This window comes from Colletes gigas, unplaced genomic scaffold (genome assembly GCF_013123115.1).
Source record: "Colletes gigas isolate AHSC1104 unplaced genomic scaffold, ASM1312311v1 Colletes_gigas_Sc00004, whole genome shotgun sequence".
NCBI lineage: Eukaryota > Metazoa > Arthropoda > Insecta > Hymenoptera > Colletidae > Colletes > Colletes gigas.
In genome coordinates, this window is record NW_025106633.1 from 10,000,001 (window position 1) to 10,017,212 (window position 17,212).

Here is a 17,212-nt window from a genome sequence, read left to right on the forward strand (position 1 = left end):
TCGGCCGATTGTTGTGTCCGGTGTGCTGGAGTTTGCTAAAACATTCGGATCTCCAAAGCTGTAGTCTCGAGAATTGCTTGGCTCGTATCTGCACAAGTCTACAAATTCAGTGTAATTTATTATAATTAGTAATATTGGGAACAAATTATTTTTAACAGATTTATAAAATTCCTAGATTTCTTTCGCGTAATGGAAAATATTTATGTAATCATGGACGTCGAAGTGATTTATTCAAAGCTTAGTTTACTCTAATTAACACGTTGCAAATTACGTTACAGTGTTGCTATGGTCGACGTACGTGTTATAAAATTACTAAAACTGAGGTAAGTGCCACGAGATTTCTTACAGTCCTTTTACCAAATGGTATATCTGTCTTCCCCATTCCCTAATCAGATCTTTCAAGAAAGAATCGTTGTTCTTTAGCAGTGCAAGTTTGAGTTGCCTTATCTCTTCAAAACTTTCCCATGCATTCTTTCAAACAAACCATCAACGCCCCATAGCTACGTGATTTCAAGTGGCCTTCGACGAGCGTGTCAGGTTTCATTCGTAGAAACATTCTTTTAATGCCACGTGCAGACCATCGTTTTGTCTTAATTTCTCCCACAACGAAAAGCTTCGAACCGATTGGCTTTGACGATCACCAAACGATACCAATATTCTAACATATGGTCGAATACTTGTAATATATCGAATCTATATATATTGTAAAAGCATACATTATATACAGTCGATGGATACAATGATTTTCATCTCTGTACGATATCTCGTTTCTTAATTAGAATTATAAAACTTAATAATTAGCATTACGTGATTTTATAGTGTCTTAGTACCATGGCATACATTTTGAAAAAGCTGAACATCAACAGCCCCTGTGGCCTAATGGATAAGGCATCGGTCTCCTAAACCGGGGATTGTGGGTTCGAGTCCCACCAGGGGTAATACTTTGTGAATATATTTTTTTTCCCATTGTTCGTTGTTTAACGAATAACGTTACCTTCTTACGTAACATTTGCATTTGAACAAGAATTATTAATGATCGAAAGGCAACGTTACTCCGAGATAAAGAAAATAAATTGACAAAACGATTTGTAATTGTATCAACCCCGTTCGTTTCGAGCAATATTTTAATCACACGTATCAAAAAGATAATAGTTGGAGCCAACGTTAAGCGAATTCAGGTGCTCGATCGATCCTACAGCATTAAATAAGTAACGTCGCGTGTTCCAGCGAAATCTTCGTTGGGCTCATTGCGTATTTTACGGAAGCTAATCTTTATATACATATTGTCCTCACGGGGACGTATTACTTAAAAAAATTAACTGTTGTGACAATAATAACAAATCGTAAAACAGCATTTTGTTTCAGGGGTAATTCTACTTTCGAATAAAAGTAGCCTCAGTCATTTATGTATATCGATAACTTGTCTGGAATTAGTAAAATCCTAAAGTCTACAAAAAAGGGCAATTTTATTTTTGTACAATTTGTACAGTTCCATCGTGATTAATTCGTAGCAATTTGATCATAGTACCTGAAGTTGGTCCAAAGAGGTTGTAACTCCTCAAGAGATGCAACGCGGAAAATGCGCCGGACACTGTGCTTCCGGTACAAATTGTCCTTGCGTGCGCGTGGGAGGTCATTCCTTCGAAATAATCCTATGGAAGTCCGGGACACTGACGGAGCCACGTAATCCCAAGCGAAACGATCGGATCACTGTTTTCTTTCAACGCATCGACGATGCATCAGAAACTGGACGATACAGTTCCGCGAAGACAGCCCCGCGGAGTCCATCAATCCCCCCCCGCCCCCTCCGCCCAGAAACAGTATCCCTCGACCAGCAATTTCCAATTAATTCAAAGCGTCAAAAGAAATTCTTCGACGCGCTGAAAACGTCTCGTCCGTCATCTCATCGATCGTTCGTCTCGACCGGTTTCGCGATCCGATTCTTCTCTCGCCCGTCGTCCACGAATTTATTCACATTTTTCACCGGAAGTACCTTCGAAACGAGTCCCGCGACAGCGTTCCTCCGAGGCGATAGAAAGTCGGTAAAACACCGTTGATCGTCGCGATCCCCGACTTCCCATTCGCCCTGTTGACGTCTCGCGTCACGTGCTGTTCTGCTGCATACCTCGACCACCGGAAGAATTTCCAATTCGTCCCCGCGGGGGTTGATTCCCGCCCCTCGACGCGTGCGTAGAGTCATCGTTCCGCCCCTGGGTCGTTAGGGCCGAGCAGCCACCGCGGGTTTCGAGTGGTCAACGAAGACAAACGCCAGCCAGTGACTGGCCAATCGTCTGCCCCGTGGACGTCGCTCGAGACTCGCCAAGAGTAATTGCTCGCCCCCGCGCCTATCACGACCCTGATCTACGATCTGCGCTCATAACAGGTCGTTTCTTTTATCGTGCACCGAGGATTTTCATCGTCGAACTAAATTCTTTGTTCGTGAAAGTCACCGAGGGATAGAGAGATGACTCGTTGACTAGGCGTTTGAGTAGCCCAATTTCCACCAGAAAACCTCCGTATTTACGAAAGATACATTTTCGTTCTATTCACGGTTAACACTGATTATGACTACGTCCAATAAGGTTCTATCAACGTCTGCAGTCGCGATCGTCTCAGCCAATGATAACAATGCGTACGAGGACAAGCTATTCGTTACTCGCCGTTACGCTACGGCCAATCAGTGTGCCCAGCCACCAAGTCATCTCTCTATGGTGTTTACCATCTTATGATTATTCCTTTGAAGAAAAGAAATATCATCACGATTTTAGTAAATATTTATAATTTTCTTGCTCACAGTTGCTTCGAACTTATCCAGTCCTGGACAATATCTTTAATCGTTTAATTACGCCGTAGGTTTATGGTAAAATTATTGCACAACCTAACGTACAGTAAAAGGTACTCGATGAATTTCTAATGCGAACTTTTTTTACTACGTAAGTTTCCCGCAATATTTCGACGTGTTCGTTACACACTTAATGAAATAGAACGATGGCCACAGGTTAACGATAATAAATGTATTTAGATGTTACTGGTTCAGTGTCTATACTCGGGTCAGTGAAGAAAAACAAAGTGGTCGATGCTGCAGCTGCAGTCGTTGGCTACCAAAGAACACTTACGAGTCCAATTCAGGGAAGTTTATTTACATTTGCTGACCATAGATCGAATCTAGACTCGTATCCCTTGTCTCGTGTCCTCTTAAATAAAACACCGACACCATTTCAGAATGCGGCATAATTACAAAGGCGTCGGTAGCCTTTGGTGAAGTCAGATAACTCAACGTCGCGGCACATCAACACTGGAATCACACGAGCTACGAAACAACTTTTCTTTTATGCTTTTCCTTGTCTTACAATTGAAAACAACCAAGACAGATAGAGGAATGCTGGTCTGATCCGTCTCTGTTGGTTTGCAAAACAAGGAAGAACAAAAACACGACGCTCGTGCGATCCTAACGTAAAAGTATCCACAGAACTCTTAAAAAACCAACCTCGGAGCGATTCTTTTATCGTGGATCAAGAAGTACGGTAATTCTACGGACTTTTACCCCCGAGTTTCGCCGCAACGTGCAACTATCTGCAACTTTTAGCCGGTCTACGCAAGAATATCGTTCCGCCAGGCTGGACAGAAGTCTCTACGTGTTTCTAATGTCTCTGGGACAATCGGCAGCTGACATTTCCATGCCGGCGAATGTTTAATGCGCCAGTAATTATTACGAGCCAAATTAGACGACGGGGAATTGCAACATTGATGAGGCTCGGGACGGGGTTTCGAATTATTTTTTAGCCTCATCAATGATGCAACCCCCTTCTTCGACACGGTTATTAATTAAGCGGTCAAGAGATCGATTGCTTTCTGCGACGTGGCCTCTGAAAACATCTAGAAACTTTTGTTCTTTCGATCAATCTGTACAAAATATTATTTTTTTTATTACTACACTACTAAATTTACAATAAATTTTATTAGGCAATTTCTACTGACTATGTTGACTAAGGACAATTACATGAATGGTATACTGGTGAATACATAAGTGTGAAGACGTAGATCTTAAGTAAATCTATTAGCTAACTTAAGAGTAGATCTCTTGAGCATGTAGGTGTAGTCTGTGGTTTGTAACAAATTGGTAATTAAACTATTGTTCTCCAGGTCCAGGTCCCTATGAATTATTTTATTAGATACGATCTTCTAGGTCTGGGTTAGGTCTGGATTAGGTCTGGGTTTGGTCTGGGTTAGGTCTGGCTTAGGTCTGGGTTAGGTCTGGGTTTGGTCTGGGTTTGATCTGGGTTAGGTCTAAGTTAGGTCTGGGTTAGGTCTGGATTAGGTCTGGTTTTGGTCTGGGTTAGGTCTGGGTTTGGTCTGGGTTTGATCTGGGTTAGGTCTGGGTTAGGTCTGGGTTTGGTCTGGGTTAGGTCTGGGTTAGACGTAGAGCTTAAGTACAAATTGCTAATTAAACTATTGTTCTCCAGGTCCAAGCCCCTATGAATAATTGTATTACATACGATCTTCAGGATTTTAGACTGCACGAAGAGAATACCGTAGAGGGAAATGTTGCTGATGAATGCTCATCCTCAGAAGATCTACATATGTAGTCAACCGAAGAATCGAAGCTAGGAGTTTGCTGATTCCAGGAATCGGATAGCGGAGAATCCTTGTTCGTTTCGTACCAACAAATGTTAGGTTACAGAACGATAATTGCAACGAAGAAAGTTTGTAGGCGCGACGGTGATTTACGGCCTGGCATGTCCTCGCAGTGTGCCAGAAAAGGACGAGGTATTCGGGCTCTATCGCTGGTTCGAATTTAACCTGGGGGCCTGGCGGAGAGGGAGGCAGGCACCCCGGGTTAAATAACGCCATTTGTTATCGTAATATCTAATTTGGCGGCGAAGGGTGATGCGCTCGCTGCCATGTGGCCGTGATCTCACGAGGCCGCAGTACACAGGTGTCTTAGGAACAACAGTTAGCATGAACGCAAGTATCGCCAGGTGTGCCAGAGAACAAGGACTATGGAATGAATCATTTCACGGAACTGGTTCCGGTTGCTCAACCCAATTTTTCAAATACAGGATTCACCGGTGACGGTGACGCAATTTTAAAAATACATTCGATCAAATTTATACGCGAAACAATGTCGTGTTTAGTCTCATGTTAATTAGAAAAATCTCCCCCACATGATAGTAAAATTTGTATTAAAAAAAAGTAAAAAATAAAAAACTTTCCTCTTGTACAGCAGTGTGGTCACACTGAAGATGACGAAGGCGATAAAGATTGTTAAAGAAAGCCGCTACGTCTCCGGTTACACTTCGCCTCACTGGTTCAAGGGGGATCCCCCTAGTGGTGGGGATAAAAATGTATCATTTATCGAGTTTTCATGTATTACGATCACCGATCGCAGCCATGATGCATTCGATCGATCCCCGACGCATCGTAGCAGAAAACAATAAACGAGATTGTCCCGAGCATTACGAGTAACGTTCGCGTCGCTTTGTCGGACGCTCGTTATCATTATGTGGCTCGATGCGCGATAGCGAACGCCCCCGCGATGGGCAACCGTGGTTTCTCGCTAGGTTTGCCCGTGCGAACCGAAACACCTGTCCACGGCCAAACGGGGTAACGTGACATCGCGTCGTGTGACCTCCTGAGCCCCCCTTACGCGCCCCGAAAACCCCTTCGATCCCCATTACGATGCTCGACCTCCCCGGGTAATCTGCCTAATCGACGTCCTGAAAACCACGGATTACACACCAGCCACCGATATCTTCCTACGGCCATCGAGTTTCGCGCTCCCTCCCGCCTTTACAGCTCGGTTGCGCAACAAACTGGCATTTCTAACTGAATAATTCACGCTCGGGGATGAACAGACACGGACCAACGTTTAACATAAATAAAGTTTACAAGCTTCGCGTTGCTTTCGACGAAAAGGTGTTATCGGATACAACAAAATCTTAGACCGTGTTGCAGAGACAAAATCCAAGATGGCGCCACGAGATTTTATTATTTCGTTCCAGTGTACGTCAGCCAGCGTCCAAGAATCGCGTCGTACGCTTCAACAAGTATTTTTAACGTCGACCCGGTCGCAGAAGTTTCGTCGTAGGTTTCGAAAGGCGATGAACACGAAGCCAAGGGATCACGCAACGACACCGTGTTCCACAGTTTGTACACCCGAGAACGACAGCGCGGCGAGGGGGTCGCGTGTCTGGCCCTTAATTCTATCCTACGTCCCCCCGTACGCCACCCTCCCGCCGCCACCCTTTGCCGCGCAAGAGGCACGGATTCCTTGCACCCTCGCGCAAAGTCACGAATCCAGCGACGCCCCCGTTGTTTCACAACTCGAGCAAAGTTATCTCATCAAGTCGTCACGAGGACTCCCTGCCCTCCCCCTATCCTCCTTTCCAACCCCGTTTACCGCCTTGGCCGGCACGTACCCCCTCCACGGCCGGTTGCAAAAGATGCGATTAAACTTTTCTTGCTTTGCTCGACTTTGCCTATTTACGATCTCGCCTTCCGCGCCTCGCTCTTCGAGGTACGCTCGGTGTCAGGTGCACCGATTAGCTGCTTTCCTCTTCTCGTTAACTTGTTTACTTTTTATTCTTCCTCCTGTTATGTATTGCCTGGGCCAATCCCCTCCCAAAGCTGCATTCATAATCTCTAAAAATCGTTTACACTTTTCGGTTAGTGTTTCTTACGTAAAACTTGCACGCCAGTTTTGTCGTGGCTTGTAAATGAATTCTAACTTGTGCAGAGGTGGGCTACCAGAGGGTTACGCTCCTCGACCAATCATCGACTGTCCTGACATCTAAGGCAGGGCCTGTTAAGATTGCCTTACCGATGGAGTCCCATTATCAGGCTCAGAACGAGAAACGCTCCTCCCCCCTCCTTCTTTTAGTTCCTGTTGCCTCGTTTACCATTTCTCCATACAGCAAGCCGCCCACAGAAGATTCTGCAATTTACATACGTATGTTTATTATGTTATAATCCTTCAATGGCCATAACTGTGAGGTGTAATTAAAAATTATATATCCAACCTTATTCCAAAAGCAATTTTCACGCTAGCGTGGGTGTTCTCCTTCTAGACTTTTCGTTCTCTCTTCCGTAGAAGCATATGTACATAGATAACAACGACCAGTCGACCCGCCAAGAATTACTACGAAGGATGAGTGCGGATAAGAACCGTGCTCGGCGCGGTAAGCCACAGTTTGCCGACAGCCTGGGAACCCAAAGGCTGTGCATGGCTTCCTTTTGCCCCTCGCCGGGACCAAATAGCCTAAATGATTAAGTTCCGGCCGTTGAAGAATCGCATTCCGGCGAACGGATGATGAACCGCGAAACGTTCCAGTTAATTCGCTCGAGGACGATGAGCAAATGTGATCGAACGCAGGAACTGAGATGGAAAGATTAGATTAGAAGCACCGTCGCTCTGACGCAACTCAAACTTCTCGTTCCTTCATTCTAGCTTTCAGAACCCTTCAGTAGCCATTGCATTTCTTCAATTTGAGCTCGGTTCAAGTTCAATCCAAGCTATTTGTTAGGATGGTTACTAGTCACCTAGAAAGTAGAACCAACTGTTTTTATTTCTTGTGACCATTGCATTATGTATAATAAAATCCAAATACTAAAAAGTCCAAGCTACTTCTTAGGATGGTTACTAGTCGCCTAGAAAGTAGAACCAACTGCTTTTATTTCTTGTGATCATCACATTATGTATAATAAAATATTATGTATTTGTTCACCCATACTGACTTAACAGGTGAAAGGAAAATATTCTTATTTAAATTTTTATATAATATTACGCGCATGTATAGGGTAAACCACCTGTTATCCACCAGCTGAAATAGTTGGCTTGGGTCCAAACGGACCCGGAGTTAGCAGGGCTGAGGAAGGCATTATCGACTCGACCGCTGAAGAAAAATGGCGAGTAATTTAATTACGTTTGTCGTTGAAGCGGCATTAGACAGCACGTCAAAGACCGAGTAATTCCCAACGGTTTATACCCAATATTATAGTAGCTCTGTTGGAACGGAACACTTCCGTGTACAGACATTGTCCCAGACACTGGCTCTCGTTAATATTTAACGGCGAGCTGTCCTCCCTGCGCCGATCAAACGCTCCTCCTATTTTTTTCCTCTCCAACAGAACGCAACCGCCCCCTGGCCGTGCCGCGTTTCCGCAGCGTTATTTTAAATCGCAAATCGATACCGCAGCGACGAAGAAAACACAGTTACAGAGCGAACTGTCCCGGTCATGTAATCGCGAAAACAAGATGGATACGTTTTTGGTATTTACAAGATGGCCCCCAATTACACTTTTCGATCGTCAAATTCCGTTCTACGAACTGACTCTAGCCACGGATTTCGGACAGAGTCCTTCGATGCCACGACCATAACCTACAACTTCACATATTTGGCATTCGTACAGGTTATTTTACTCAAACTCTATCAATTATGGACACCACGAGACATCGTGGTCGTTCTGAGAGGTTGTCGGACGAAGAGGCGCAGCAGATACTCGACGAGATCCTCAAAGAAGACGAGCAAGAGGATTTCACCGACGACGTCTCCACAGAATCTTGTCCAGCAGCTTGCGCTAACGAGAAACTTATCATCGAGGTCTGAAATCAAGTTAAAAAAATGTTTCGATAATTCTGGGGAACTTGAACAGATCCAAAGCGTGTCTACACTCTTTTTGTTAGTTTCTTTAAAATTAGCGAAGCATAGTTGCCTGTAGAAAAAGTCTGATGCCTTTATTTCGTGGAACAAAATGCTTCTTGGAATATCATACTTAAGAGAAGCTTCAGACGGACCAATCCTTTTGTTCAAATTTTATCAAGCGTTTCTTCTTCTTAGTATTGTAGGATTCTGCGAATACTTTTAATGTTGTCTGTTGTAAGCGGCGCGCTAATCTCGTCAAAGACCGCCGGTGTCCATTCTGGAATGGTCTCGAACCTTCGAGAAGGTGTCGGTGTCCGTGTTCTGTTTAAAAAGCCACGCGAGACAAGGGACCGACCAGTCTCGATCCAGACACCGACCACGTAACATCGAAATATTATTTATTTATTTATTATAAAGATGTAATATGCAAGGAACTACAGACGTGGATTTACATAGTAAAACATTATCGCTTAGCGAATGTAACAAAATAAATTAATTTACAATACGTTGCAAGGATAATCTTAGACTTTCTAATGATTGTTTTAGTAAAATAAAAAACGTAGTGCGGTAACTTTCAGAGTAAAATAAAAAGTGATTTCTTAAATATCTAGATGGTACATACAAATGAAACAATTGAATAATTGTTGAACACGAAATATGATCTTTGATTAGCTTACTTGCAAACATGATATCTGCAATTCTTCTTCTACTATGCAGTGTTTGGAGGTTAGTATTAATAAGCAAGTTATCATAATTATGAGACTCAAGAGGCATGGGTCTCCCACTATGTCTAGCAACGATTATTTTATTCCTCATCCGGTCATCCTCTACACTATCTACCATTTTACTTCCAAACGCTGAAACGAAATATCGATACATATAAGGTTAAAATTTTTTATTGTTTGGTAGCAAGGGAAAAACGTTGTGAACCAGTCCAAAAGACAATTAAAGTTGATACTGCTTGCAGAAATGTTGCGACTGCCTGCGCATCGCGGAGAATTCTTCGAGATTCTTGCTGCGCTTGATGGAGGCGTTGCGGTCGTTGCAGTGCAAAGAAGATGAACTCCTGTTGACCTCGACGATCGAGGACGTCGTCGACTATATCGAGGCGAACTATCGCGACGACGGTGACCTTTATGCTCAGGTGCGGACCGGGCTGAAACAGCTCTGTTCCCAAGGGTTAGTTCCACGTCAAGGCGATACCGGCGTAACAACAAACGCTCGCGTTACGGGCGAGAACGTGTCTCGCGTGAGACACGATCGCGTTTCAAAGGCAACTGCAAACCGTTTATCTCGTTCGAAGAACCCCCGGGTGCATCTATCGATTACGTTTCCAGTGCAGCCTTGTTAATTGCAACGATTCTGCCGTGATGCAACCGTTGATGGAAAATGATGTCGGATTATCCAAAATATCATTGCCTTTTCTTTTTTGTCCAAGCGAAAAACGGATTCTTCTCGTCATTAGCTTCGATCGGTCAAAATTAGCAAACTCACGATGCTGTTGTTGGAGAAACTCTATAGTATATGTATAATTAATATTACATAATTATTCTTATGGAATTTCGTGACAGGTTAGTCATGGAACTGTTGGACAACGAGTACCATTTGGTGGGACCGGACGCCATCACGATGAATCGAGTCACGTGCTCCAACAATCAAGGAGATTGTCTGTCGGTCTCGTCGGTAAAAATCCCTCCGAGACGTCGAAAACGAGAGAGCCTCGACGACGACTGTCGCTGCGAAATATCTGCAATTGACGAGACAGCCCCTGAAAAGAAGTGTCGATGCGATGATTTAGATATAGAAAAGAGTCTCGAGGACGGCGAAGAGGGCATCGTTTACGAAAATCCAGAGTGCACCTGTAACCTGACTGTACCTGGCGAAGAAGTAAGATCGAAACGTTTCTTATCCTTTTTGTTGGCACACTTGTTACTTCCAAACCATTATTGATCTTTACACACTGGGATCTTCTAAGCTTAACCATCGGAGCTGACAATTTACCCCTTTTGCCGTAGTAATACTTCGGTCGCCGTGTAGATGACGTTCGTGATTTGTTCTCAAAGATGGCGTCCTCCGTTTCGTCGCAGAAACTGCAACCCTGTTTTAATAGAAACTTATTTGGTTAGTTACAGGTGGTACTGCATGCACCAAATGGCGCAAGAAGGGACAGAAGAAGAGATGAGGTTCGCAAACAAAGGAAAGAAAGAACGAGTGATCAAGGAAGAAACAGAAATACGAGAGCTGGCGTCGCAAGCATGAAGTTAAATAGAACGATAGAAAATGGAAGGAAGAGAGGAAAAAAGGATTCTGCGAGGGATGGAACGGTGCTTGACATTTTGGGCAATGTTCACGAGGAATCTCAAGCTCGGATTCGAACGAGAAAATCTGATCAACGCGATAAAGAACTGGAAAGATGGATCAAACGTTGTCAAGAAGAGTGCGTACGACGAGGCAAACAACGACCATCGAATAACTGAACGCTGAAATTTAATGGAACATTTTCTACGTCATTTTTGTTATATGAGAATTTTAATAAAAACTATGTTCTTTGTAATTGTATTATTGCTTTTGTTCTTCTTCGGACTTAGTCTTCTTTATCGAAACGGGGACATAACCTCATGCACGAAGAAATACGGAGAATCCTTCCGGTTCGATTGGCGGGAATCAAGTATCCGAAATCTATGGCGAACGAAAGTGCCTCGCGTACATATTTCCTCGTTTCGTTGCAATCTAAATAGTGAAAGAGAAACAGTGAAATTTTAAACTAAAAATTACTATTACCTCGAATACGTTTACTGTGCTCCAAGTATTTGAAACGATGGCGTAGGACAGATTGGCGACAGTGTTACGTTTCCCGCCCAATCAACTTAATCTTTCTTTCGACTGAAATATTTTTGTTCCGTTAATATTTACACCTGCATTCGTATATTTTCGCGTAGGGTGGATGCTTTTCTTCCGTCTGTTCTTTCTGCGAAATCTACTGCAGGCGCAGTTGCGTTGCTTTCGAACGCTCTCCGAATATGCGACTTTCCTCAAATATTCATAAACCAGATCGGTCACTGTTGATTTTTGGTCCGATTTTCGCAAACGATATCCAGAATTCTTAAATGCAGTGGCTGATCTGTTTATAAAACTTACTTTATACTCTGGTGATAATGGCTAGGACAAATAAACTTTATTAATCCATTTACCTCTCTTTGGGTTCCTCGGTTCTTCCATGTTTTACGTTTTCGCGCCTATAACCTCTAATTTTCCGTGTCATTTCAACTATTTTATTACATTTAATTCGTCGAGAGGAGACTTTTTGTATTATACGCTATCGATTAATTTATCATCGTTTCTTTGGGAATGTACAATGATTTTATTCTGAAATAGTATGCTTACATGGAAATGTTAAATATCAAATTTGTTTATCATTTTATTTTATCGTAGCTGGCTCGAGTAGGAGCCATGCGAACCGAGAGTCCGATTTTTCACTGGATAGACAGAGATGCACAAATGCTGCGTACTCTTTCTATCGAATGCAAAATCAGACTCTTGCAGTTTTACTGTTTTACCGGCCGTTGTTAGTACTAGAGTCGGCCGCAACCACAGACGACTGCCGCAAGTGGCGCTGTTAAAGCAATGACAGTAGTTTACACTTTACATCATGGTGGTATTGTAACTGTCAACACCGATCAATCAAGCGAATTATGTCTCATAAGGTGATATCTCATTATAATTGAAAATATATTTTACATTCTCTGTTCTTATGTTCTCCCTATTCTTACGTGCGTCACGCGTACACATAATTCAAACGTTTACGAGCAATCATTATGATTTCACGAGTTTGATGTTTTAACTTGAAAGTTCGCTTTAACCATCAACCTCGAATCTATCGACTTTTTTTCAAATATCACGACGGTGACACGTCAATCTAATGACACAAATATGCCGGTGATTATAAAAGTGACCAAAGTCAATAATTTCGAATAGTTTTCTTTCATTCCGTATTAGCGTATCACGGTTCGATAAAACACGCAATAAACCGCGAATTAAACATTTTCAGATTTTTCTCTTGGTCCGTTTTCATAATCACGATCAAAGGGAGCGGATTGCTGAAAATTTTTAATTATTTTTATTCACGCATTTCAGGGAGCAATTAAAAAAGTTTCCGCCACCAAAGATGCACATCAGTCAAATGTTATAACCAAATCGAAAGTTTCATTGTCTACCAAAGAATCAGAGAGTACAGAAAAGTTGAACAGAAAGTCTGTTGGTTCCGAGAGAAGAGGAGAAGGGGATATACGTTCCAGATTAACACAGAATGTTGAGCCCAGCAGAAATGTTACAAAACGATCGATGGAATCATCTCGAAATAAATCTATTAGAGAGAATGCGTCTGCTGTATCGAAATCGAACGTATCTAGTTCCAGAACATCTTTAACGTCTAAAGCATCAGCATCTGATCCTGCAAAAAGGTCAAGCGGCAGTAGCACAATGAAAAGCGGTAAATCGTCTGCTGGAAAAGTACAAAACAGTCGTTTGGAGAAGGGGGGACTGAGTACAATATTTATACCATCGTCGCTCACTAGCAAACTAGCTACTAAACCGGTTAATAAAGATACTTACGCCGCTTTAAAAGAAAAAGAGAAAGCAGGAAAAGATTCAAGAACATCGGAAACGAGCAACTCAAAATTGAAGACTAGACAGCGTAAATTGTCCAGAACATTGAGTCCGAGCGAAGTGAGAATGCTACATTCCGCTAAACCCAGATCAGACTCTTCACAAAGGAATCAAAGTAAAAAAAAGCAGTCGGAAACGCTTCAGATAGAAAACGAATACGATTACGAAGATGATTTTGAGGTAAGATACGGTATTGAAATGAAACAGTTAGAGTCTGTTAAAAATTTAATAAACTTGAAATATTTTCTAGGATTACGAATCTGATTTCCAAGAATGCAGTGATAGCGAAACGTCGGAAGTCAACGAAGAGATTAACAGCAGTCCTGTTCACTCGTTATTAGACCCCATTGAATTACATAGTATCAAACAGGCACGAACGTTCACTTTATTTTTTATTATCTCTGACAATAGCATTTTATTTTAAATAATAATTTTACCACAGCCAAAAATCATGAACAGTGCTGAGCAGCAAAAAGAAGAAGAGCATATGCATGATTCTGGTCATTATGAGCTCGCAGAGGCCAGGAAGAGGGCTGCAAGAATAGAATCGATTGCTAGCGATCCAAAGCTAGCTTCTCTTCTTGAATTGAGACAACCAGTTAACAAAGCATATAGGTTTGTTCTAACGAAAATCAAGTTTCAAGACGATTAAATTGATTTTGTTGTATCGTTTGTATTATTTCATCATTAAATAGTTGCAGAACTACAAAGCTATTATTGGTCAATTTATAAATTTAGTTACATTTTTAATCGATCGAACTATCAAGTAAAAAGAATATTAGTTTTCACATTGGCGTGCGAGACGTGGCATTCTTTCTAGTTATTATTTTTGTGCAGCGAGGACAGATCCGAAACTAAATCATTACCGTTGTCTACCGATGAAGGCTTCGAAGACAGTCGATCAGGCGATTTCACAAAATCACCGCCACTTTCTCAGATTTCGTTCATCGACTTTCGTAAAACGAAAGAGAATGAAAACACAAAGGTAATACTTGTGGGATGCCATATTGATGGTATATTACTATCTGTGACTGTCTTATATGGTTTTAGAAATCCAAGAAATGTTTAAGCAGGGGCGAAGAGCTTTTGGAAATGATAAAATTAGATGTCATGGAATGGTCTCTCCTAGAATGTTCACCTATACCATATGAAGAATTTATTAGAAACTATGGGAAATTAAATGCTCAACAGGTATAACTACCACTTAACAGTAACCTTTATACTTGAATCTTAATTAAATTGAAACTAATGTGTTTAATATCGCAGATGTCCACTCAAACCGGTGAAGATAATATCGACGCAGAAACACAAACGGAGAAGACTATGTTTAAAAATAAGTGGACTCAATTTCCGATAACTTGTAGAAGCAATTTACGAACGAAAGAGGAATTGGACTTATTTCGAATGGTACACACAATAATCCTAATATTTAACTATTGTAAATGAGTTATTGAACTGGTTGTCTCAAGTGTTTCGTTTTGTATTAATATATTAAGAAATATCAGTGACATTAAAATTTGCAGGATCAAATTGGTGTCGGCGATGACAACGACATAGAAACTATGAATTCTTTGCCACGATCATCTTTCGATATATTGAGGTTAAGCGATTTCATAAATCGTGCTGGAAGAGTTATGTTATCACTGTTGGAAGAACGAAGATCCGGTGGAAATGTTTTCAAAAACGAGGAGCAAGTTCCGTTCAGTGACGGTGTTGTGAAGCTTTCTGTAAATTCGGTAACATTCCTAGCTGGCAGAGCAGTGACAATAATTCATTGTTCAGAAGTTTTAAACAAAGTATTGGTGACTGTTCATTCTCCAGCCGAAGAGGTAAGAAATTAGTTATCGCGAGGCAGCATTCGAGCAATTAATTTATAATAATATCCGTAACAGGAAATTGAGACGTCTATCAAACAAGATTACATAACCGATTGTTGCATCGGTTGTGTCTGGAGTATTTCTGAACCATCGATGCCGATAAAATTATTTTATTCGACATGTCCTATCACCGCATGTTGTTTTCATTTAACGAATTACAATGTAGTATTTGCCGGACTACAAGATGGGTATACCTTTTACTTTATACGCTTTAAACATTTTTATATATGTATACTTTAATGAGAATAACGAACGTTTTAATCGACAGCTCGATAAGTCTCTGGGATTTAAAAGAAGACGAAATGTGGCATCAGAAAATGACAGATAAAGCCAACGGACTAAGTTGGACAATACGAACGCCTACTTACACGACTGCTGCTAACGCAGACATAAACATTTATGACTCACAAATTGTTGCAATACGTATATTATCTAAGATTGAAGGAAAGTCGTTAGAACGGTGTAACAATAAATTTGTACCCATTCAGGTGCGTTGGAATTTCTAGTATTACACGTATTGGTGGTATTAATTACTAACATTTTTCTATCGACTAACATAATAGATATGTAGCTTAAATGAAAAGGGTCGTCTTGTTATATGGAGCGTTTTACACAGCATGGGAATAAATGTCGACGATTTAGGACTGTCGTATTGGGGTAGCATAAGGCTTGTTAAGAGTCGAGAACTTCTTTTGCAAACTGATAACTTTAAAAAGTAAATATTCTAGAACCTTGTGTATACCGTATATAGAATACCGTCCTTACTGACAATTTTTTAACCCTTCAGACGAATCAACGCGGCTGCATTTATTGATATGCATGTGGATTGTGTTGATAGTAATAATCTTTATATCGCCACTAACAGTAGCAATATTTTGCATGCTACCTGCATTGGTAAAAAAGCTAGTCCTAACGTGTACACAAAATTTGATACTAGTAAGTTATCAGTGACACTCGTGCAAGTTCCAAATCACCTATCATTAATTTATTGCATTTAATATTTCAGGTCCCTGTGGAAACGTAACCTGCATAGAAATGTGCCCGTTCGAATACTCTTTTTTCCTGGTATGATTTTTCTCTAGATCGTTATTTTTCGATTCGATCGATGTTACAGTTTTTCTTTTCTGTCTTCCGTAGGTCGGTTGCGACGATGGAACGATTCGATTACATTCTTTGAATACCGAAAAACCAATTTTACAGCTAAGGGACGAAGACAATATTCATACGGTGAAGTCTGTGCAATGGTCAAAGTCGAAACCATTTACAATCTTCGTACTGGACAATAATTCGAGGTAAATAAAAACTAGGAGAACAGATTGATTGAAGAAATGAGCTCAATTTCATTATATATTTTAGAATACATATATGGGACTTGAGCAACAGTGATTTATATTCAACGTACTCGGCGAGTATGCAAAAATGCGGTACCATTAATAATATGCAATTATCGTCCTGTAAAACCGAACGTGATATGGCTCATCAATATCTGGTATGTTAAATATTCTCTATGCAAAATTTAAAAGTGTACTATATATATGATAATGTGTATTTCAGGCCCTTGGAACGGAATCCGGAAATGTAGAAATACATAAATTGAAGACAAACTTTTATTACGCAAAGAAAGAAGATTATTTGCAGGAATTGAACACTTTCATGCGATACATCGAAATTTTATAACCGATCTGAGATTATTAATGAAAAACACACAAAGGAATTGAATTTTTTGTACTTCCAGTGATTTAATATCTATACTTTTTATCTATCGACCATACACCTATGATTTTCCAAGTGAACAGTACATACTTGGCATTTAGTTGAAGACAATCTTGCAAACGTAATAATAAAATTTAATACTATTATTAATACTATACTATAGAACTGTAAGTGACAAGGAAATCTCAGCAAATCTATTGACTTGATTAGAAGTAATTCATTATAAGTTTTATTAATCTCATGAACCAACACCATCAGATCTGTATAAAATAACTATTATTTATTGCACGTTATTCACATTCACAAATACGAATC

The 17,212-nt window shown here is 41.0% G+C and overlaps 2 protein-coding genes and 1 non-coding gene across 3 annotated transcripts in view; 2 read left to right on the top strand and 1 right to left on the bottom strand.

Moving 5' to 3' along the window:
• LOC122405410 (transcription factor VBP) overlaps positions 1-1,640 on the bottom strand; it is a 2,956-nt gene extending 1,316 nt beyond the window's left edge. Inside the window, exons 1-2 of the mRNA XM_043410119.1 lie at positions 1,529-1,640; positions 1-98 (exon numbers count right to left, since the gene is read on the bottom strand). The exon at positions 1-98 is cut by the window's left edge and continues 146 nt beyond it. Of these exons, the coding sequence (XP_043266054.1) occupies positions 1-98; positions 1,529-1,637 (207 nt within the window). The 5' untranslated portion in view covers positions 1,638-1,640. The remainder of the gene's footprint in view (positions 99-1,528) is intronic.
• Positions 866-938, top strand: Trnar-ccu. Its single transcript has one exon. It is a non-coding gene; the product is annotated as a tRNA-Arg (tRNA).
• A 10,641-nt stretch (positions 1,641-12,281) lies between the features above and the next one.
• Positions 12,282-17,161, top strand: LOC122405412 (cytoplasmic dynein 2 intermediate chain 1). Its single transcript, XM_043410120.1, has 16 exons — positions 12,282-12,346; positions 12,777-13,487; positions 13,558-13,677; positions 13,750-13,922; positions 14,145-14,292; positions 14,358-14,498; positions 14,574-14,714; positions 14,831-15,136; positions 15,200-15,372; positions 15,453-15,672; positions 15,748-15,899; positions 15,972-16,120; positions 16,191-16,249; positions 16,322-16,476; positions 16,541-16,673; positions 16,739-17,161. Exons 1-16 carry the CDS (start codon positions 12,335-12,337, stop codon positions 16,859-16,861), a joined length of 2,916 nt encoding a protein of 971 aa, XP_043266055.1. The 5' UTR covers positions 12,282-12,334; the 3' UTR covers positions 16,862-17,161.
• Positions 17,162-17,212: the final 51 nt, after the last annotated feature.